This window comes from Polypterus senegalus, chromosome 9 (genome assembly GCF_016835505.1).
Source record: "Polypterus senegalus isolate Bchr_013 chromosome 9, ASM1683550v1, whole genome shotgun sequence".
Lineage (NCBI taxonomy): Eukaryota > Metazoa > Chordata > Cladistia > Polypteriformes > Polypteridae > Polypterus > Polypterus senegalus.
Genome location: NC_053162.1, coordinates 13,981,783 through 14,006,249, shown reverse-complemented (window position 1 = coordinate 14,006,249; position 24,467 = coordinate 13,981,783). Strand labels below are relative to the sequence as shown.

General features: G+C 42.5%; 1 protein-coding gene across 2 annotated transcripts in view; it reads left to right on the top strand.

The window, feature by feature from the left end:
- LOC120535116 (protein crumbs homolog 1-like) overlaps nucleotides 1–24,467 on the top strand; it is a 311,568-nt gene that overhangs the window by 18,301 nt on the left and 268,800 nt on the right. The window contains exons 2-3 of one of the 2 annotated variants that reach the window (XM_039762712.1): nucleotides 9,315–9,401; nucleotides 20,418–20,627. In XM_039762712.1, the coding sequence (XP_039618646.1) occupies nucleotides 9,315–9,401; nucleotides 20,418–20,627 (297 nt within the window). The remainder of the gene's footprint in view (nucleotides 1–9,314; nucleotides 9,402–20,417; nucleotides 20,628–24,467) is intronic. The other variant, XM_039762713.1, reaches the window with a different exon arrangement.

Below are 24,467 nucleotides of genomic sequence, written 5' to 3'. Positions count from 1 at the left end.
AAAACAGAAGGGGATTTAGAGGATAGATATACAGTAGCTGTGTGTCATCAGCGTAACAATGAAATTTAATACCATGATGCCGGAAGATATAAATGAGATAAAGAAGCGGCCCCAAAACAGAACACTGCGGGACTCCCCGAGTAACGACTGTGTGCTCAGATTTAAAGCCCTTTAATTGATCAAATTGCTTCCTTTAAGTGAGGTAGGAAGAAAACCATTGGAGGACAAGGCCACAGACTCCAAAACTAGCTAGTCATTTGAGAACTATCTGATGGGATATGGTGTCAAATGAGGAGTGGAGGTCAAGAAGCACAAGAATTGATAAAAGTCCCATGTTAGCTGCCCAGAGAAGATCATTTGTGATTTTGACCAGGGCAGTTTCTGTGTTGTGTTTAGGAAGAATCCCAGATTGAAACACATCGTTCAAAAAGGTTATTTTTTGAAAGATGGGACTGGAGTTGAGAAGCAACTATCTTTTTTCGAGAACTTTAGATATAAATTTGAAATAGGCCGATAATTGTTAAGGATATTTGGGTCTAAAGCAGGTTTTTTTCAGAAATGGAGTAATTGAGGCTGTTTTTAGTGAGAGGGAGCCGTGCCTGTAGTAAGGGAAGAGTTAACTATAGTAGTTATCATGGGGGAATATATGACAGATAAGACTTAACAAAGCTTGTAGGTATTGGATCTAATTTGGCATGTGGAAGAATTAGATTTTGTTATAAGCTCCAAGATCTTATTTTCAGCTGGTAAACTGAAATCTGAGAATAGGCTGGATGGTGAGGGAATATGAGTGATAGTGGAGAGGATGTCATTTTCTGCAGAGATAGAGGAAGCATATTGCTGGTGGACTTTTTCAATGTTTGAGTTGAAGAAATCCAAAAAAGTGCAGCAGTATTTAACAGAGAGGTTATGGTGAGCAGCATCTTCTGGTTCATATGCAGAGGACCCTTCCCAGAATGCAATGGTGCTCTGTCAAGCAATGGCTGTATGAGGAATCACACAACGCAATAAAGCACTTAATGCCTTCTATCCAAAATCGGCGTGGCAAAAATGACATCAGACACTGAGCACCGTCCCCGGCCTTTTAATGTACGTCAGCGTGCTTAATAATGGAACCGTATGCTGTCATTAAGCGTAACACGACTGTAACTGCAAGAATGGTCTTACAATGAAGCAATTAGTTAATATTGACACCTAAAACATTGCTTAAATGCACTGTATGTTTAGATGCATTTTTCTATTTAAAAATGATTATTTGAACTGTTTATTGTTTTACAGTTTTTTTTTTTCAATTTTATTGATTTTTTTAAAAATCAAATAACATTCCATACAAGCAACTCAAGTTTAACACAACTAGGTTTGAAACAAATCAACCCCCGCCCATGAGAAAGAGAGCTAGGCCAGCAAAGTAAAACTTTAAAAGTCGTAAAAATATGTAAATGAATAAAAATGAATCTCTCTATTATTAAAAAAAAAATCAGGACACCTGAAAGGACCGGCAGGTGGCATGTACGTTCCCCAGGACACAAGGGGGCAACCGCCCTGGATGTTGAGGGGACCACGGGAAAGGAGCAAGGAGGCTCAAGCCTATTGGGGCCCATGGCCACCGCCAAGTTGCTGAGCCACATGGAGCCCTGGAAGCATTCACTTCTGCCACCCCTGGGAAGATGGAGGAAGATCCATCCAGGGATGCCTGGAGTGCTTCCAGGTGCAAGGGCAGTATTTCTGCTACCTCAGGAAGTGCTGCCGGAAAAGTGTCATCAGGCACCTGGAGCATATTCGGGTGGGAATAAAAGGGGCTGCCTCCCTACAATCAGGACGAAGCTCCCGTGAAGAGAGGAAAGGCGGCCCACAGACAGGGAGAGAAAGGCCCGTGTTGGGAGTGAATGGTGCTGGGAGCGCTGTGTGCTGCGTGGGACTGTGTTTCAGCAATAAAGGTGTGTATTTTACAAAGAAGCGGTGTCTGTCTGGTGGTGTTCGGGCCCGGGTCTCACACTAGGGAGATGAGACGTGATCTTCTCAGAAGACAATTTGACGTCCCGTGAGAGACACTCGAGACAAGGCAGTGAGACAACATTTAGAACAAGTTTTCTCACACTTCATGTGCTCCCAGCTCTTAAAACAACGACAAGCGACAAGCAGAACACGCAGCTCACCAGCAGATGATCCAACTGCTTCTCCTTGTCGTATGTTCAGCCTCCCCTGCACCTTCACAACGCGAGTGGTAGAGACGCAAAGTGGCAAAAGGACAGCTTCTGTACAGGCTTTGAAAGATCAACACGCAGCGCGACAAGCAGAATACGCAGCTTGCCAGCAGCAGCAGCAGCAAGCCAGCAGATGATCTGGCCGCTTCTCCTTAGTTTGTGTTCAGCTGTGTTCACAAATTGAACAGCGTTATACGTCCTGCGAGAAAGAGATTTAATCACACCCGGGGCCGGAAATAAAGGACAAGTACAGTATTGTTTTACAAAAGTTTTAAAGTAAAAGTGAAAATAATGCATATACACTCACCTAAAGGATTATTAGGAACACCTGTTCAATTTCTCATTAATGCAATTATCTAATCAACCAATCACATGGCAGTTGCTTCAATGCATTTAGGGGTGTGGTCCTGGTCAAGACAATCTCCTGAACTCCAAACTGAATGTCAGAATGGGAAAGAAAGGTGATTTAAGCAATTTTGAGCGTGGCATGGTTGTTGGTGCCAGACAGGCCGGTCTGAGTATTTCACAATCTGCTCAGTTACTGGGATTTTCACGCACAACCATTTCTAGGGTATACAAAGAATGGTGTGAAAAGGGAAAAACATCCAGTATGCGGCAGTCCTGTGGGCGAAAATGTCTTGTTGATGCTAGAGGTCAGAGGAGAATGGGCCGACTGATTCAAGCTGATAGAAGAGCAACTTTGACTGAAATAACCACTCGTTACAACCGAGGTATGCAGCAAAGCATTTGTGAAGCCCCAACACGCACAACCTTGAGGCAGATGGACTACAACAGCAGAAGACCCCACCGGGTACCACTCATCTCCACTACAAATAGGAAAAAGAGGCTACAATTTGCACGAGCTCACCAAAATTGGACAGTTGAAGACTGGAAAAATGTTGCCTGGTCTGATGAGTCTCGATTTCTGTTGAGACATTCAAATGGTAGTCAGAATTTGGCGTAAACAGAATGAGAACATGGATCCATCATGCCTTGTTACCACTGTGCAGGCTGGTGGTGGTGGTGTAATGGTGTGGGGGATGTTTTCTTGGCACACTTTAGGCCCCTTAGTGCCAATTGGGCATCGTTTAAATGCCATGGGCTACCTGAGCATTGTTTCTGACCATGTCCATTCCTTCATGACCACCATGTACCCATCCTCTGATGGCTACTTCCAGCAGGATAATGCACCATGTCACAAAGCTCGAATAATTTCAAATTGGTTTCTTGAACATGACAATGAGTTCACTGTACTAAAATGGCCCCACAGTCACCAGATCTCAACCCAATAGAGCATCTTTGGGATGTGGTGGAACGGAGCTTCGTGCCCTGGATGTGCATCCCACAAATCTCCATCAACTGCAAGATGCTATCCTATCAATATGGGCCAACATTTCTAAAGAATGCTTTCAGCACCTTGTTGAATCAATGCCACGTATAATTAAGGCAGTTCTGAAGGCGAAAGGGGGTCAAACACCGTTCGGTCCGGTAAAGCAAACCCAAGGGTGAGCGAGTGAAGTGAGCAGGGGGCAGAGCCCCCTAGTAGAATAAAAAAGAGGGGAGAGACTCGGCTTCCTCAATTTAAATGCTAATTCTAGAATGTTATTGATTAGATCCTGCCAAGTCTTGAAAAAGTTATGAACTGATCCTCTAAGTGAGAATTTGATTTTTTTTTTTAACATTTTATTGAGTTTATTAAATTCTAACAACATTCCATACAAGCAAGTCAAAGTTTGCAAAACTAGGTTCAAATCAAGTCAATCTAGGCCAACATAGTGAAGCTTTAATAGTGGAAAAGATAAGTAAGCAAATAAATAGAATAAAAAGGGGAAGAGAATCCGCTTCCTCAACTGAAATGCTCATTCTAAAATGTTATTGATCAGATCCTGCCAGGTTTTGAAAATGTTCTGCTCAGATCCTCTAAGTGAGAATTAGATTTTTCTCCAGTTTCAAATAGTAAAGGACATCAGTTACACACTGACTTAGAATAGACGAGTTAGGATTCTTCCAGTTGAGCAAAATAAGTCTGCGTGCCAATAGTGAAGTAAAGGCAATCACAGTTTGTTTGTACTTCTCCACTTTAAGCTCCCCTGTGAGCCCCCCAAACACAGCTGTTAGTGGATTAGAAGGGATTGTGATTCCAAGGCTGTCTGAAAGGCACTGAAAAATTTTTGTTCAGAATGATGTTAATTTGGCGAAGGTCCAGAACATGAGGCCCAGTGAGGCTCGAGCTCGATTGCAATGTGCGCAGGTCGGATCTTACCCTGGAAACATTTTGGACAAGATAGATGTGCTCGATATATGATTTGAAGTTGAATAATTGACTGCTTTGTGCATTTGGAGCTCGAGTGAATTCTTTGCATTGCTGCCATCTACTTCTTTTCTGAGATGTTGAGTGAGAGATCCTTTTCCCACTTTACTCTTGGATCTTTGAAAAGGAGGGACTGTAAAATGGTTTTATATATTACAGAAATGCTGTCTGAGTCCTTGAGACTGAGCAATATTTTTTCTGGCATAGAGAGAGGTAGGAGGTGGGGAAAATTGGGCAGGTTCTGTTTAACAAAGGTTCGAATTCGAAGGTAGTGAAAGAAATGTGTTGCTGGAAAGTTAAATTTGGAGTGTGGTTGCTCGTAGGATGCAAAAACGTTGTCTATGTACAGATCTCTAAGTGATTTAATCCCAAATGTTTTTCAGACATTAAAAACTGTGTACTTTTGAGAGGGTGGAAGAACGTGGTTCTCGTGCAGACGTGCCACAGATAAAAGTTTCTCTATCTTAAAATACTTCCTACATTGGTTTCATATTCCGAGTTAGTGAAGCCCAGTTGGGTTGTTGGTATATTGGCGATGAACTTGCACTTATTAGGGTATAAAGCAAGAAGGGTACTTTTCTATTATCATGACACAAATTAAGGTGCCATGTGCCTGCAGCCTTAGAATTTTGGAGATTAATTTTAATATTAGGGTTATGTTCTAGAGGGTTATTTTATTAAGATTAGAGACCCAGGTTACTTTTGCTGCCCGGTTTGTGAGGTTAAGTTTAGGATTTGGGTAAGGGTAGATTGTCTGATTTTGAACCATGTGTCATGATAATAGAAAAGTACCACAGGAAATATTTCTATTGCAGACCAGATTTTTGACTGTGAAAATACACGATTTGTATAATTATTTTTTTACAGAGTATTCACTTATTTTTTCCCCAAAATTCACATCAAGTTGAGTTCTGGAGGTCCCCATAGTTGTTCTTCCATTCCCCTCACTGTTTAGTTACTTGTGTCTGTGGATCTCTGTGTGAATGATGGCTTTCTGATGTTTGTAGATATCAAATATGTTTCTACGGAGCCCTGTGTAAGTGTTTTAAGCAAATAAAAAAAAAATGATAATTTGAATTACGGAACTCTATCGAAAGGATTATTATTATTTTTTTCCCCTGACTCTTATTTCAGTAGTACAGAGCCCCATTCCGTATACATTCGATCAACAAGATTATTATTTTTTTTTCCACCATACAGTCCACTTCTTATTACGGAGCCCCTGCCCGCTTTTCCCAGCATACAGTTCAGTGAACCGTAAGGTGGGTGTTAACATTAGTGAACTGGAAGAGGAACTTGTTAGAAGACAGCCGCGGTTGAAACACTTCTTTTAAGAAGCCCTGAAACAAATTTCTAAATGCAGGAGAAGTTGCAAGAATGGATTTATGGAATTTTTATCCAAGAATGTGATATTCCATAGTCTGTGGTGGAAATGATAATAGAAGCAAAGGTAAGTTTGAAAATCTAGTCGATAATGGCACTCAACAGCATAGAACAGACTGAAACTGCTGACTGGCTATACTCATCTGGTTCCAGTTCACTAAACTGCACAGCAGGAAAAATAAATAGCCACTGAAATAAGATAAAACAAAAAATAATCTGTTTGAATGATTTATATGATTCGTTTGAACCAATTCATTTGACAGAGGCTGTGCCCTTTTAACAGAACATGCATGCTGTCTACGGTGTGCTATGATCTTCGTGGAGTCAATGGAGGCTCAGATCAGGGCACTCGAGAGACTGAGTGAGGGGTCTGAGTGTCTGGGCTTGTGAGGGTCCTGATAAAAACCAACATCCAGGCCCTTTTTTTTTATTATTAATTTTATTACAATCCATACAAAGCAATCAAGTTTTTACAAAAAGAAAAATTGAGTTAAGAACAGATCGATCCCCACCCCTGAGAGAGAGAGCAGGCCAAACAGCGTTAAATTTAAGGCTTGTAAACATACCTAAATTAAAAATTCTCTGTGCTTTGTGAACTTATTTTAAAATATTACTGATTAGATCCTGCCATGTTTTGAAAAAAGTCTGTACGGATCCTCTAACTGAGTATTTGATTTTTCCAACTTCAAATAATATAACACATCGGTTTCCCACTGACTTAAAAGAGGAGAGTTTGGGTTCTTCCAGTTTATCAGAATAAGTCTGCGTGCCAAAGTGTAGTGAATGCCATCACAATTTGTTTGTCCTTCTCCACTTTAAGCCCCTCTGGAAGAACCCCAAACACAGCTGTTAATGGGTTAGGAGGGATTGTGAGTCCAAGGCTGTCTGAGAGGTAATTAAAATTTTGGTTCAGAATAATGTTAATTTGGTGCAGGCCCAGAACATGTGACCTAGTGAGGCTGGGACTTGGTTGCAGAGTTCGCAGGTTGGATCATGCCCTGGAAACATTTTGGAGAGTTTTAGTCGAGACAGATGTGCTCGATATATAATTTTGAGTTGTATAATTGTATGCTTTGCGCATATGGAGCTCGAGTGAATTCTCTGCATTGCTACTTTCCACTCCTTTTCTGATATATTAATTGAGAGATCTTTTTCCCAGTGTCCTCTTGGATCTTTGAAAGGGAGGGATTGTAAAATGATTTTATATATTGTAGAGATGGAGTCTAAGTCCTTGAGATTGAGCAATATTTTTTTCCAGCATGGATGAGGGTGCAAGATGAGGAAAATCTGGAAGGTTCTGTTTAACAAAGTTCCTGATTTGAAGATAGTGAAAGAAATGTGTAGCTGGAATGTTAAATTTGGAATGTAATTGTTCATAGGATGCAAAGACGTTGTCTATATAAAGATCTCTAAGCAAGTTAATTCCAAATTTTTCCCAGATATTAAAACTGCATATGTTTGTGAAGGTTGAAAGAGGTGGTTCTCTTGCAGAGGTGCCACAGATAGAAGCTTCTCCGTCTTAAAATGCTTTCTACATTGGTTCCAGATTCTAAGTGAGTGGAGCACAATTGGGTTATTAGTGTATTGCCGATAGCGTGTGTTTATTGGAGCACAGAGCAAGGAATACAAAGAAGTACTGCAGGATTTTACTTCTATTGCGGTCCAAGCCTGTGTATGTTCTTCTATTTGTGTCCAGGTTCTTATCGCCTGTATATTTGCTGCCCAGTAATAAAACTGGAAGTTAGGTAGAGCCATGCCGCCTTCTGTCTTTTGTCTTTGTAAGGTCGCTGTTTTGATGCGTGGATGTTTTGAATTCCAAATAAATGAGGTTATTGTTGAATCTAATTGCCTAAAGAATGATTTATTAATGTATATTGGAATGTTTTGAAATAAAAAAAGGAGCTTAGGAAGAATATTCATCTTAACAGTGTTAATTCTTCCAGCTAGTGTGAGATGAAGAGTTGACCATCTATGCAAGTCTTGTTTATTTTTTTCCATGCAGACGGCGAAATTTTGTTGATAAAGATCTTTATGTTTACTTGTGATGTTTACCCCGAGGTATTTAAACTGTTCTGCAATGATAAAAGGCAGGGTGTCTAATCTAATATTATATGCTTGAGAATTCACTGGAAAGAGTACACTTTAATTCAGATTAATTCTGAGACCAGAGATCTTTTGAAATTCTGTGAGTGCTGCTAAGACTGCGGGCACAGAATTTTCTGGGTCTGATATATACAGTACCATATCATCTGCATATAATGAGATTTTCTGTTCCAGTCCTTCTCTTCTCATCCAGGCCTTTAATGACCTCTCGGGCACAGCCATCAGCAGTGTGTCTGTTTGCGGAGAGAGTGTCGACCTCGTTGAGAGGTTTACTTACCTTGGCAGTGACATTCATGTCTCTAGTGACGTTTCCTATAAAGTCAGTAGACTGATTGGGAGAGCATGGGGGGTCATGAGGTCGCTGTGTTGCGGGGTGTGTGGTGCTCCCAATATCTCTGCAAAAGGACGAAGGTCCAAATCTTTAGAGTCCTGGTGCTTCCTGTCTTGCTATATGGTTACAAGACATGGACGCTGTCCAGTGACCTGAGATGAAGACTGGACTCCTTTGGTGACTCTTCAGAGAATCCTTGGGTACCGTTAGTTTGACTTTGTGTTGCTCACAGAGTCCCAAATGAGGCAAGTGACCTGCATTGTGAGGGAGAGTGAGTTACAGCACTACGGCCATGTGCCACAGTTCACTGATCGTGATCTGGATCATTGTTGAGGACCCGAGCAGCTGGACCAGGTCAAGTGTTTGCAGCAGATAGCAGGTCATTTCCAGAGGGTGGGACTGGACCACATGTCTGCGCAACCTGCGCCACCACCACCTAATGGCTGACCTGCGCCACCACCAACTAATCAAAGCACCATGATGCCCCTACATTGATGGATTAAAGGCCAGCAGTCTACGTGACTGTCATCATCAAGTCCTTCCATGAGAACCCTGAATACAATGAGGACTGATCATTGATGTTAGGTAGAATGCCTAGAGGGGGCTGGGTGGTCTCGTGGCCTCAGAACCCCTGCAGATTTATTTTTTCTCCAGGCGTCTGGAGTTTTTTTTTGTTTTTTCTGTCCTCCCCGGCCATCAGACCTTACTTTTATTCTATGTTAATTAGTCTTACTTTTTCTTTTTTCTCTTTCTTCATCATGTAAAGCACTTTGAGCTACATAATTTGTATGAAAATGTGCTATAGAACTAAATGTTGTCGTTGTCTGCCTGGGGGGTTACCAATCAGGATCATGTGGCGGGTGTAGCAAGGCGCTGTAGCAGTGCATGCTCCCCAACCAGACCTGACCTCTGTATGTAAACACAACTCTTTGATGATTCGACACCATTATGATGAAATATTTCTTTTCCTTTGTCATTACAGGTTTGTCACTGGTGGCTGCTGTTCGCCTAACGACCCCAGAAGTGTCTCCCCGTGACTCCAGCTATGTCCTGTACAAGAGTACTTCAGGTAGGCACAGGAGTGAACAATGGAGTAATACTAAAAGTCATCATTAGAATAGTTGTGATGAGCACAGGCCATTCAGACCAAAATGCTCACCCATCCTATTCACCTCGATTGTCCAAAATAAAATCAAGTTGAGAATTGAAGTCCTCTCAAATCCTACTCTCCATCACCCTGCTTGGTCATTTATTCCATGTGTCTGTGTTTCTTTCTGAGAAGTAAATGTTTCTAACGTGAAATTTGCCTTTAACAAATTATGCCAACATATTCTTGTTACAGAATATATTTTAAAGTTACAGCTGGGCTCCACCATACTAATTCCCTTCATAATTTTAAACATTTCAATTGTGTCCCCTCTTAGTCTCCATTTGCTTAAACTGAAAAAGCTCAACTTAGAACATTAGAACTCTAGATGACAACAAGCCATTCAGCCCAACAAAACTCGCCACTCCTATCCAAATAATTCTTCTAAAAAAATCAAGTCAAGTTTTGAGGGGTCCCTAAAGTCCTCCTGTTCATCACACTACTTGGTTGCTTATTCCAAGTGTCTGGGTTCTCTCTGTGTGAAGAAAAACTTCAAATTTCACTGCTTGTGGGAAATTTACCCTTAGCAGTGTGCTTGGTGTGTGTGTGTATGCCCTGTGGTGGGTTGGCGCCCTGCCCAGGGTTTGCTCCTGCCTTGAGCCCTGTGTTGGCTGGGACTGGCTCTAGCAGACCCCCGTGACCCTGTGTTAGGATGTAGCGGGTTGGATGATGGATAGATGGATGACATTTCCAACTGTGTCCCCATGTTCTTGATGAACTTGTTTTAAAATAACAGTCTCTATCCACTGTACTAATTCCCTTCATAATTTTAAACACTTCAATCATGTCACCTCTTCATCTTCTTTTGATTAAACTGTAAAGGCTCAGCTCTTTTAATCTTTCCTCATAACTCATCCCCTGTACCCCTGGAATCAGCCTAGTCGCTCTTTTTTCGACCTTTTCTAGTGCTGTTATGTCCTTTTTCTATCCTGGAGACCAAAACGTCACCTAGTACTCCAGATGAGGTCTCACCAGTGTGTCATAAAGACCTGAGCAGAACCTCCTGTGACTTGTACTCTACACATCAAGGCGCTATATAACCTGACATTCTGTTTGCTTTCTTAATGGCTTCTGAACACTGTCTGGCAGTTGATAGCTTAGAGTCCACTATGACTCCTAAATCTACTCCTACTCTTAATTTTTTGACCGCTCATTGTGTATTTAAACCTAACATTTTTACTTCCTATGTGTAATTCTTTACATTTACTGACATTAAATTTCATCTGCCACAAATCTGCCCAAGCCTGTATGCTCAGAAGTGCAGCTACTGCCAAAACAAAGCACGGTGTAAACCTAAAGTTTAAATTAAGTTCATAGACAGGCTGCCGCTGGCATTTGTCATGCCCACGACGAATACGATATTCGCGAGATACAAGTTTAATGAGAAGACGCAGGGTTTAAACGAGACCTTTGATCACTTTGTAACAGAGTTTAAATTGCTGGTATGCCAGGTCTGAGCTAACATTAAATAAAGCCGTGGACATCGCGAGATCGCACGAGATAGCACAAGCATAGCTGAGAAGCTTCGATGCATGTACTCCGAGCGGCTCACGTGAACTGACTTTGCAGGACTGGGAAAGGTTAAACTAAGTTCATAGACACGCTGCCGCTAAATATTTGCAGGCAAATCCACAACTTAATACCGGGACTGCCTGTTAAACATCTTAGATTCACGAGTACTGGTTTGGGTAGTGAACACTTCGATGAATGAAACCTGTTATCTTTACAATGGTTGACAAACACGGAATGTAACTTGAACACAACACATCCTCCAAATACGAACCTGATTGAAAGAAATAATGATAATCAAATCCTTGATGACAGCAACACTCATAACTTACAAAACTATTACATTGGTATATATATATATATATATATATATGTGTAGATATGTATGTATATATGTGTATATATATATGTAGATATGTATATGTATATATATGTATATATATGTATGTGTGTGTGTATATATGTAGATATGAATATATATATATGTGTGTATATGTATATATATATGTGGATGTATGTGTGTGTGTGTATATATATATATATATATATATGGGTATGTATATATGTGGATATGTATGTATATGTATATGTGTATATGTTGTGGTGTAAGGCCGGCCGTTCATCCTGGCCAATACCCCCAAGCAGCCAGGTGGAGCCCTCCCTGTAGTATGGAGGTCCCCCGAAGACCAGCAGGGCATCATGGACATTGGAGTTTTTATACACAGCCCTTCTGGATACCATGGGGACCACTAGGAGACGCTGCAGGGAGGAGCAATGGGTATTTGCCTTACGCCCCGGTGAAGAAAAGGACTTTTACCCAGGGCCGGATTTTCCTATAGGCTAACTAGGCTTCAGCCTAGGGCCTCAAGATCAAGAGGGGCCTACATTCAAATTGTTAGCAATTTGAACAAACTTAAAAATGGGAGGTGAAAGGGCCTCATAAGTGGAATAGCCTAGGGCCTCTTTTCATCTAAATCCGGCCCTGCTTGTACCTGACCCGGAAGTGATAAAGAATCACATGGACTGGGGATTGGGAACACTTCCGGGTCAGGGAAGATAAAAGGACTGTGGCAGCTCCCAGACGGCAAGCTGAGCTGGGTGGTAGGAGGGCAACGCTTCTGGGAGTGGTGGAGAGTATTATTGTTACTATTATTGGTTTGTTTATGAGTATTGTGGAGGAGAGGGTGGTTTGTGCACTGTACGGTGAAAATAAAGTCAATTATTGGACTTTTTCCTGGTGTCTGGAGTCTTGGATAAGGGTTCAAGGGAGCAATAGCGCACCCTATCTGTCACAATGTATCAATGTATATATATGTTTATATGTGTGTGTGTGTGTGTGTGTCTGTGTATATATATATATATATATATATATATGTGACAGCAACACTCATAACAGTGACAAAACAATTACATTGTCAATCATGTTACGTTATTTTTAAAATGTTTCCATTTCTTTTTCATTACTTCTTTAACACACAACTTCTCCGCTGCGATGCACGGGTATTTTGCTAGTATATATATATTTTACCAGAGACAGCTGGGAAGGCGACCCAGCCGGGACGTCCAGAAGGACCAGAGGAGGGCTTGCCCCTTCGCCAGACCATGTCGTGGCGACTGTCCTGGTTGCTTTGGGGACCACGGGTAGGGAGCTTGGAAGCTCAACCCTGTAGGGGCCCATGGTTGCTGCCAGGGGCCGCCCCGCAGCCTTCGGAGCCCTGGACCTCAGCACTTCCGCTACCCCCGGAAGTGCTGGGGGGAAGAGGAAAGGGGACACCCGGAGTGCTTCCGGGTGTGCAGCTGGCACTTCCGCCACACAGGGGAGTGTCGGCAGAGGAGTGTCGGGAAGCACCTGGAGCTTGTCCGTGTGTGGATATAAGGGCCCACCTCCCTCCATTCGATGGCTGGAGTTGAGTGGAAGAGGACAGAGCTCGGAGGAGAGGAGAGGAGTGGAGGTGGACAAGAGAACTGAAGGCGTTGTGAGAAGGCCTGGACTTGAGGGGTGATTGGTGCTGCGGCACTGGGTTTTGTATACTTTATTGTATAGAGAATTGTAAATAAACGTGTGTGTGGTGATCAACATCATGTCTACCTTTCTGTGTCCGGGCTGTACCCCACAATATATATGTGTGTGTATATACAGTAATCCCTCGCTATGTCGCACTTCGACTTTCGCGGCTTCACTCACGGATTTTAAATGTAAGCATATCTAAATATATATCACAGATTTTTCGCTGGTTCGCGGATTCTGCGAACAATGGGTCTTTTAATTTATGGTACATGCTTCCTCAGTTTGTTTGCCCAGTTGATTTCATACAAGGGACGCTATTGGCAGATGGCTTAGAAGCTACCCAATCAGAGCATGTATTACGTATTAAATAAAACTCCTCAATGATATACGATGTGCTTCCCGAGCGGTGCTTGATTGTTTGCTTTTCTCTATCTCTCACCCTCTGTGACATTCTCTGCGCCTGACGAAGGGGTGTGAGCAGAGGTGCTGTTTGCCTAGAGGATACGGACGCTCCTCTACAAAATGCCGCTTTATCGCGGTGCTTCGGCATACTTAAAAGCACACATTGATTTTTTGATTGTTTGCTTTTCTCTCTCTCTCTCTCTCTCTCTGAAATTCTCTGCTCCTGACGGCGCTCCTTTGAAGAGAAGATATGTTTGCATTCTTGTAATTGTGAGAAAGAACTGTCATCTCTGTCTTGTCATGGAGCACAGTTTAAACTTTTGACTAAAGGGTGTTATTTCATGTCTAGAGGGCTCTAATAATGTTAACAGTGTGGGAGAGTTTATAAGGGCTTAAAATATATAAAAATAACCATACAAACATATGGTTTCTACTTATGATTTTCATCTATGCGGGGGTCTGGAACACAACCCCGATCGAGGAGGATTACTATATATATATATATATATATATATATATATATATATATATATATATATATATATATATATATATATATATATATATATATATGTATATACAGTGGGATGCAAAAGTTTGGGCAACCTTGCTAATTGTTATTATTTTCCTGTATAAATCGTTGGTTGTTACAATAAAAAATGTCAGTTAAATATATCATATAGGAGACACACACAGTGATATTTGAGAAGTGAAATGAAGTTTATTGGATTTACAGAAAGTGTGCAGTAATTGTTCAAACAAAATCAGGCAGGTGCATAAATTTGGGCGCCGTTGTCATTTTATTGATTCCAAAACTTTTAGAACTAATTATTGGAACTCAAATTGGTTTGGTAAGCTCAGTGACCCCTGACCTACATACACAGGTGAATCCGAGTATTTAAGGGGGTCAATTGTAAGTTTCTCTGAAGAGTAGCAACATGGGGGTCACAAAACAACTCTCAAATGACCTGAAGACAAAGATTGTTCACCATCATGGTTTAGGGGAAGGATACAGAAAGCTGTCCCAGAGATTTAAGCTGTCTGTTTCCACAGTTAGGAACATATTGAGGAAATGGAAGACCACAGGCTCAGTTCAAGTTAAGGCTCGAAGTGGCAGACCAAGAAAGATTTTGGATAGACAGAAGCGAATGGTGAGAACAGTCAGAGTCAACCCACAGACCAGCACCAAAGACCTACAACATCATCTTGCAGCAGATGGAGTCACTGTGCATCGTTCAACCATTCGGCCACTTTACACAAGGAGATGCTGTATGCGAGAGTGAGGCAGAGGAAGCACAAACAGAGCCGCTTGAGGTCTGCTCAAGAACATTTGGACAACCCAGCTTCATTTTGGAATAAGGTGCTGTGGGCTGATGAAACTAAAATGGAGTTATTTGGGCATAACAAGGGGCGTTATGCATGGAGGAAAAAAACACAGCATTCCAAGAAAAACACCTGCTACCTACAGTCAAATATGGTGGTGGTTCCATCATGCTGTGGGGCTGTGTGGCCAGTGCAGGGACTGGGAATCTTGTCAAAGTTGAGGGACGCATGGATTCCACTCAGTATCAGCAGATTCTGGAGACCAATGTCCAGGATTCAGTGACAAAGCTGAAGCTGCGCCGGGGCTGGATCTTTCAACAAGACAACGACCCGAAACACTGCTCAAAATCCACTAAGGCATTCATGCAGAGGAACAAGTACAACGTTCTGGAATGGCCATCTCAGTCCCCAGACCTGAATAGATTTGAAAATCTGTGGTGTGAGTTAAAGAGAGCTGTCCATGCTCGGAAGCCATCAAACCTGAATAAACTCGAGATGTTTTGTAAAGAGGAATGGTCCAAAATACCTTCAACCACAATCCAGACTCTCATTAGAACCTACAGGAAGTGTTTAGAGGCTGTAATTTCTGCAAAAGGCGGATCTACTAAATATTGATTTCATTTCTTTTTTGTGGTGCCCAAATTTATGCACCTGCCTGATTTTGTTTGAACAATTATTGCACACTTTCTGTAAATCCAATAAACTTCATTTCACTTCTCAAATATCACTGTGTGTGTCTCCTATATGATATATTTAACTGACATTTTTTATCGTAACAACCAACGATTTATACAGGAAAGTAATGACTATTAGCAAGGTTGCCCAAACGTTTGCATCCCACTGTGTATATATATATATTTGTTTTCAGCTGGAGATTCACAAAGAAAATTATTCACGTATCATAAAGTAGTTTTTATTTTCTCCCTTTGTGGATCTCTTGCTGCAAAATATGCAAATGGTATCACATACCTTCGCTTCCATTCCTATCTATCTACCTATCTATCTATCTATCTATTATATAGTGCCTTTCCTATCTATCTATCTATCTATCTATCTATCTATCTATCTATCTATCTATCTATCTATCTATCTATCTATCTATTAGAGCCTCTCATATTATCTATCTATCTATCTATCTATCTATCTATCTATCTATCTATCTATCTATCTATCTATCTATCTATCTATCTATCTATCAAATCCCAGCCCGGTCACTCTGTTTGTGTAGCTTGCACATTCTCCCCATGTCTGTGTGAGCCATTCTCTGGTTTTCCTGTGTGGGTGTAGTTGTGACTGTGTTGTCTGATGGACTGATGCCATCTCCCGGATTGGTTCCTGCCTTCCATCAAGTGCTGCCAGATACAATACTGGCTCTCCATGGCCTGCACCAGATAATTAGGCTAGAAAATGGATGTATGGCTGGCAAGCCCATGTGATTCTATCAGAGCATAGCCATCCATGTATTTTCATATTGTTTTAATTCAGTTGAGATATATCCATTGATGTTTTAATCTCTTTCTGGGGTGACTTGCAACATTTGTGCTATGATCGGTTACATTTTTTTTTGTTTTCCCTACTGGGGTACAGGCAGATGAAGTGACTCTCTCATGGTCGCTTGGTGTCAGTAGTGGGATTTGAATCCACAACCTCAGGGTTTCAAGTCCAAAGTTTTAACCACTATGCCAAACTACCTGCCTTTTCTTCTAGAATGTGTATGATCTAATCGGAGCTCATCAATATAAATTAGAGAAACAATTAGTATTATTCAGTATCAATGAGTATTTTATTACTACAAACAACTGTCCACACACTTCATCATATATAGCCCAAAGTCACACAAGGAGTGCTGCAATGGGCTTTAACAGGCCCAGCCTTTTGACAGCCCCCCAGCCTTAACTCTCTAAAAAGACAAGAAAAAACTCCTCTCCCCCCAAAAAAACAAAACCCTTTGAGAAGGACACGGAGGAGGATGAGGATGAGGAGGAGGAGGAGGAGGAGGAGGAGGAGGTTGCGTGCGTGCCCTGATTACAGTGTGTTGTCGCACCAACCACACGACCACTCTAGCAGATTGGGATCCGAGTGTAGCCACGCAACAATTGACACCTCAGCACCACACTGGAACATTGTGAGTTTTTTTACAGTGACTGGAGTGCCAATCCTGCCACCAACTGCCAAGTTTTCCTTGCAAGTTGGAAGACCTGCTTGCAGGGCTGGATAGAGATTAACGTCATGCCCAAGACGAAGCAATTGTAGGTTAAGGGCCTTGCTCAGGGTTCCAACAGAAATAAAAGTGTAAGAAACTTTGGGAAAGGCAATTCAGAGAGAGACCCCTTTCCAGTTAGGTTGGGCTTACAGTGGCTGTCAAGTAATGGGGTAAATTATAATACAATACACAGAACAGAACACAAGTAATCCTCAATACAATACAACAGTACAATAGAAATATTATAAGTTCAGAGCAGAATTCAACAGCAGATGATATCACATATTATGATTTGGATTTGTTCAGAGTCCTGGAGACCTCAGCCATCAAGCTACCTTCCCCTATTGGCCATTCCACAGCTAAGTCAGCTCTGGGCCAGCCAATCCAATGAAAGGACCCCTCTAACCCCACGATTCCTGCGATCCTCCGTCAGGGATGACTTTATCTTAGGCATGAAAAACCATTGGCAGGTGGGCAGTGGCACCAAGTTGTGTACTGAGAAGAGAAACAGAATAGGTGAGGGATAGTAACAAACTCTAACTATCATGTCACTTATGTTTTAGTGCTAATGAGTAACAACAAAGATGCAGTCAGCTCAGTTAATCAGCAGCTCTAGTCAGGGTGTGCTAAACTGAAGTCGTGAGTCTTCAGCTGGGATTTGAAAGCTGAGACTAAAGGGGCATCACTTATAGTAGCAGAGATATTATATTATATCTTATATTACTCTTGTATTACTGAGCACACAATGCAAATAGTGCAAAAAGAAATGTCAAGACACTGCCTAGAATATCTGAGCCCATTGTGTGACTTTGCTGAGACCACCGCTGAAACACAAAAGGAGACCCTTGTAAGAATAGCGAAGAGAAACATTTTATTATTTTCTGATCTTGTTATCTTGGAGCAACCATAAATATATTAAGGAGGCCTCTATTTTGATTTATTTCATTCCTATGGGTGGGATTGTTGTCTTGGTGGAGAACAAATGTCTTCACAAGGTGCAAGTTTCTTGCAGATCACACTAGGTTTTCCTGCAAGATTTCCTTGTATTTTGCTGCTTTTGTTTTATCCTTCACCCTGAAAAAGCTCAAAAGGGTCTCTGCTGCAGAGAAACATCTCCACGAGCCTCATGCTGCCACCACCGTGCTTCACAGTGTCAATGGTGTTTGTGATGACCTGCAGTGTGACACAGCATTTCGTCTGATGGCCAGTATCTATCTGTCTGTCAGACTGTCAGTCTGCCTATTATATAGCGTCTTTCACATCTGTCTGTTTGTATATCTGTCTATCTATTATAAAGTGCCTTTCACGTCTATCTGTTTGTATTGCTATCTGTCTATTATATAGTGCCTTTCACGTCTATATGTCTGTATGTATATCTTGCTATCTATTATATAGCACCTTTCACATCAGTCTGTTTTTATGGATATCTGTCTATTATATAGTGCCTTTCATATCTATCTATCTATCTCTCCATATAGTCACACAATTACCATAGTAATGAGCTACATGAAATCCTCAAAATGGCAGCAATTTTCAGAATAGCAAAATTACACTGCAAATAACTTTTAAATAATTTTTCTAAATGAAAAACAGACTTTCTGCGTCAGAAACCATCCATCCATCATCCCACCCACTATATCCTAACACAGGGTCATGGGGGTCTGCTGGAGCCAATCCCAGCCAACACAGGGTGCAAGGCAGGAACCAATCCTGGGCAGGGCGCACAAACACACACACCAAGCACACACTAGGGACAATTTAGGATCGCCAATGCACCTGACCTGCATGTCTTTGGACTGTGGGAGGAAACCCAAGCAGACACGGGGAGAACATGCAAACTCCACGCAGGGAGGACCCGGGAAGTGAACCCCAGGTCTCCTAACTGCAAGGCAGCTGCACTACCACTGCGCCGCCATGCCACCCCTGTGTCAGAAACCCCCAGAAATATTTTGTAATTCAGTTTCAGAGCTGCAGGAAAGCTCAAGAAAAAGTAATTCAAATGTGAACTATAATGCCTGCATCCCGCACGACTGAAAGAATCGGCCAGTCGTGATCAGAACAAAATCAGAATCACTGCCTGATCACGTGACAATCATCCGTTGGGTTTTTTCGAATCTCTTCATTTCCTCCTCTCCATACTGCTACACTTCGGTACGTTTTCAGTGGTTTGAAACACCATTTCAGTGCGGACTGAAGGCCAAAATGGCAAAATAAAAGGTGCATTTGCAAACTTGTGAGTGTTAATGTAGTGCAGGTCTAAGAAACACTGTGAGTTTCATGAGCTCTCCTAACAGCCCCGTGACTTTTTCTGTCATAGCCTTCATTTATCTAATCTTAGCAAGCTGAGCAAACTCCCATCAAGGCCGTACTATGACAGCCCCAGCGACTCACTCTTACAAGTCCATCAATCTCCCCAACAAAATCAAACAGGTTTGATTATTTCTTTAGTCGTGTCGTAGATGCCAAATATGGGCATCTGCATCGGTCAGCACGCCCATCAAGATACGTTTCCTCAACACCATTGTTATTCCGACAGCCATCTATGCTAGCGAGATGTGGAAACATACGAAGCGGGTCGCCTGAGAAAAATTCTTCGAATCTCCTATCGTGACCGCATCACAAACGATGAAGTTCTAAGAAGAGCAAACACTCGCCGACTGGAAGCGATTTTCGCTGAGTGCCGAATGCGCCTTGCAGGGCATGTTCTCTGCCTACCAGAAAATCGGCACCCAAAGATTGCAATGTACTGGGTTCCCCCGGGGGGAAAAAGGAATATTGGACAACCAAAGATCACCTGGAGAAGAACCCTGCATGAAGACCTCAAGAACATCGACATCAGTTGGCAAAATATGAATATTATCGCTGAGGATCGACCTCGTTGGCAGATGCTTGTTGCCCGATGTGCGGAAATGCACGGGAGGAACTAAGTCTAAGTCTAAGTATGTCTTGGGGGCGGGCTCTGTGTTCATGAGAACCAATGAATGTTCATCTGGAAGTTCAATCCAAAATAATGCAGCAACACGAAATAAGGAACGCAGGTGTTTTGGACCACACAAACAGAAAAGAAGCTCGTCTGTCTGATGTCTTGTGTTTTATGTACCATGATAGAATGGAAAATAAAAAAATAAGTAAAGGACTGAGATTGTGGCTGAACTCGCTGTACCTGTTAACTCTTTGTACACTGCCAGCTCTGTTAAGGCAGCACATTATTGGGAGTCGGGTACAAGAGGTGAGCACGACTGTGCTGGAAGGTTAGCCTGCTAAAGGTGACATGGCCAGAGATTTTCAGTCCGGCGATGAGACCTGTAAATGAAAGTCCGACATACCCTATGACTAGAATTTGTGTTATGTGACATTGGCTTAAACTCTGTTTTCTAACTGTAATTATAAGAGTGGCGCTTCAGTCCAGTTGTACGTGGTCATTGCTCTGCAAGAAATAATGAAGACGTGAAATGTTATCACTGAATGTTTTCTTACCTTTTCATTTTGACAGAAATCACGTGTACCGTTATGGGGAAGGAGTGTCTCAATGGCGGCACATGCTACGTCAACGGTCAGGGAGCTTTTGCATGCAGCTGCCCTCCTGGATTTGTGGAGCCATTCTGTCAAATCAGTAACCCCTGCCACAGCTCCCCCTGTCAGCAAGGGGGCATCTGCCAACTTCAGGGAGCAGGAGAGGATTACACCTGTCTGTGCCGTCAAGGTGAGTAGAGCCAGTGCTGAGCACATTACTGTTCTGGTCGACAGATACTCATTGGGGTCACTCGGGAGACAAATTCTAGTTCAGGTGAACACTAGAAAAGCCCACACCAGATGTCAGGACCATTTTAATTAGTTTATCCAAAATTTCTGTACCATTTACATTTATTTGCTTGGCAGACACTTTTATCAAAAGGTAAACGTAATCGAGTAATATTAGGCCTGGTGTAATACGACGGGTAACAAAAGTTGATTTCCACAAGTAAAAAGATGTAATCTCTATCTAATATATAAAGCAGAGTCAATGTGTGTGTATGTCCGCCATACAAATCTGCACCGGGCGTCCAATCGGCACCAAACTGGGGACAAGGCTCCTTTGTGACCAGGAGAAGGTCATGAGGTATGTTTTGTTTAGAAAAATGTTTGTGGTGAACCACAGGGCACCTTTTCACCGACACAACGTTCGGCACACGTCCCTGTACTTAAGATGGCTGCACGTTGCAACAGAAGTTCACTGCGGCACCGTCTAATGGCAGCATTGGTCTCTGTACGTTGCTCTTTACCCATGTTTCTTTAAAATGCCAATAGATGGCGGAAGTGTCCAAGTATGAGAAGGCCAACTGCTTTGATCGGGTGAAGGGGAACTGCTGTATCGATGTAAAACGTGAACAACCCAGTGCGCGTGACTGGCTCACACACCCACGTTTCCGCACGTCAAACTCCCACACGTACTGATACTGCTGTATTTCATTCGCCAATGTCCATTATATTCAAGCACATTTGAACAGAGACTCGCCTTAAAAAGACAGCATCCTTCCCCCACCATTTTCCCCAAATGCAGCACTGGTTGTATGTCACTTCTCTCTGTAGTTACCATCGCGACTGACAGTATGATTTCAGTGTTGCTCTTTCTGACTGACTGGTGCTATATTTATTCGCTTTATGACGTATTGTAAATAACGTAAATTCATCTCACTGTGGTGCTTATTCCGTACATAATACCATGTAACGCATTATAATTGTCCTGCTTTTCGCTAATATACCCTTCCCACCGAAAAAAAGACGAAGAATTGGAAGGTCCACTTCAGATCCCACAACAAAGTCCATTTCAAGGGCGTCTGAAACGGAACAGCACACAGAATCTAGAGTGTAGGAACTTACACTAAAATGTCAATCAGAAAAATGTTTGTTCTGTTTCTTTCATTTCAGTAATTCACCGGTTATAGATTCCCGGGCAACGCCGGGTACTCCTGCTAGTATATTTATAAAATCCAACATCTGTCTGTCTGCTTTTCACGAGAGAACTGCTTAACGGATTAAGATCTGCGTTTTTTTTTTTTTTTATAATTTGCTTGAACATTCCAGTTGATTTTGGCGACTTCTCTCATCATGAGCAGTTGGAAGAAGACGTCAGGAGTATTGTGTGATTGAAGGGTAAAGGTGAGGTTTTTAAGACCAGCAATGATGTTATGGAGCTGAGATATGGGCAGTAAAAGGAGCGCAGGAGAAGTTAGATGTGGCAAAAATGAGAATGTGGAGATGGATTTGTGACAGAATAAGAAATGAGACAATCAGAGGTGCAACAAAAATGGGAGAGCCAGCTAAGACAGTAAGTTGAAGTGGTATGGACATGTGGTGAGGAGAGACGATGAATGTTTGGGAGGCCAAAGCGGAGGTGGATAGATAAACTAAAAGAAGATCTGAAGGTACAGGACTGAGCTGTATGGGGAAGGTGGATCAAGCACATCAACCCCACATAGAAGTGGGAAAAGATAAAGAGAAAGAAGAAGCGTTTGTGATTTCATTCTTTCAGTCATTACCCACGGTTCTAGACCTCAGTTGAAGATAGAGATGTGGACCAACTGGTAATCTGAGAGTTTTGTCTTTAGACTCACCGCCATGGACCAGTACCATACCTGCAGAACAGCTGCCATACCTCCAGTCTGCTTGTCAATCTCACATTCTCTTTTCACGTCACTTGCAAACAAATATCTCAAAATACTGGAACTCCACCACTAAGGGTAGTTGTTCCCCCTTCACCTAGACAAAGTACTCCACTCTTTTCAGAGAGAAATCCATGACCTCAGACTTGGAGGTGCTGATACTTATCCGTCTTTGCACTCCAACAAATCGTTTGAATGTGTCCTAAAGGTCACAGGCAGTTGCAGCAAAAGAGGACAACATCATCTGCATAAAGCAGCTATGCTACCTGTTAGCCTCCCTAACTGGACGCCCTAACGTCACCTTAATAATAATAATACATTTTATTTATTCATAGGCGCCTTTCTAAACACTGAAGGACACCGAACAATAGATAAGAATCACATTATAAACAGAACTGCTCAAAAAAATTAAAGGAACACTTTGAAAACACTTCAGATCTCAATGTGAAAAAAAATCCTGCAGGACTAAGTAATGTGTTAGGAACGAAAGCATGGCACATCGTTTGATGGAAATGAAAATGATCAACCTACAGAGGGCTGAATTCAAAGACACAACAAAAATCAAAGGGAACAAATGATGCGGCAGGCAGGCAGGCGAGTCCATTTTGCTGAAATTTCATTGTAGCAACTCCAAATGGTACTCAGTAGTTTGAATGCCCCCCACTTGCTTGTATGCATGCCTGACAACGTCCTAATGAGACGACGGATGGTGTCATGAGGGACCTCCTCCCAGATCTGGACCAGGGCATCATCACTGAGCTCCTGGACAAGCTCTGGCGTCGGATGAACTGAAACATAATGTCCCACTCAGAGGTGTTCTATTGGTTTGAGGTCAGGCGAGTGAGCGCTTGTGGGGGTTTAAGGTCAGTCAATAGAATTAAGGATTCTCCGGGCATTGTCGTGCACCAGGAGGAACACAGGACCCAGTGCACCAGCATATAGGGTCTGACAATGTGTCCAAGGATTTTGTCCTGATACCTAATGGCAGTCAAAGTGCCGTTATCTAGCCTGTAGAGGTCTGGGCATCCCTCCATGGATATGCCTCCCCAGACCATCACCTACCCACCACCAAACCGGTCATGCTGAATGATGTTACAGGCAGCATAACGTTCTCCATGGCTTCTCCATACCCTTTCAAATCTGTCACAAATGCTCAGGGTGAAGCTGCTGTCATCTGTGAAAAGCACAGACCACCAGTGGTGGACCTGCCAATTCTGGTATTCTATGGCAAGTGCCAATCGAGCTCCATGGTGCCGGGCTGTGAGCACAGGGCCCACTAGAGGACGTCAGGACCTCAGGCCACCCTCATGAAGTCTGTTTCTGATTGTTTGGTCAGAGACGTTCACACCAGCGGCCTGCTTGCTGGAGGTCATTTTGTAGGCTCTTGCAGTGCTCATCCTGTTCCTCCTTGCCCAAAGGAGCAGATACCAGTGGGTCCTTCTGATGGGTTAAGGACCTTCTACAAGGGGCACTGTCCAGCTCTCCTAGAGTAACTGCCTGTCTCCTGGAATCTCCTCCATGCCCTTGAGATTATGCTGGGAAACATGACAAACCTTCTGACAATGGCACGTATTGATGTGCCATCCTGGAGAAGTTGGATTACCTGTGCCAGCTCTTTAGGGTCCAGGTATACCCTCATGCTACCAGGAGTGACACTGACTGTAGCCAAATGCAAAACGATTGACAAAACAGATGAGGAGGGAAAAATGTCAGTGGCCTCCAGCTGTTAAACCATTCATTCCTGTTCTGGGGGTCATCTCATTGTTGCCCCTCTAGTGCACCAAAGCAGCTGAAACTGATGAACAAGCCCCTCTGCTGCTTAACTGACCAGATCAATAGCCCACATGTTTCATTGACTTGATGCTATACTTCCATTAAAAAGTGTTCCTTCAATTTTTTTG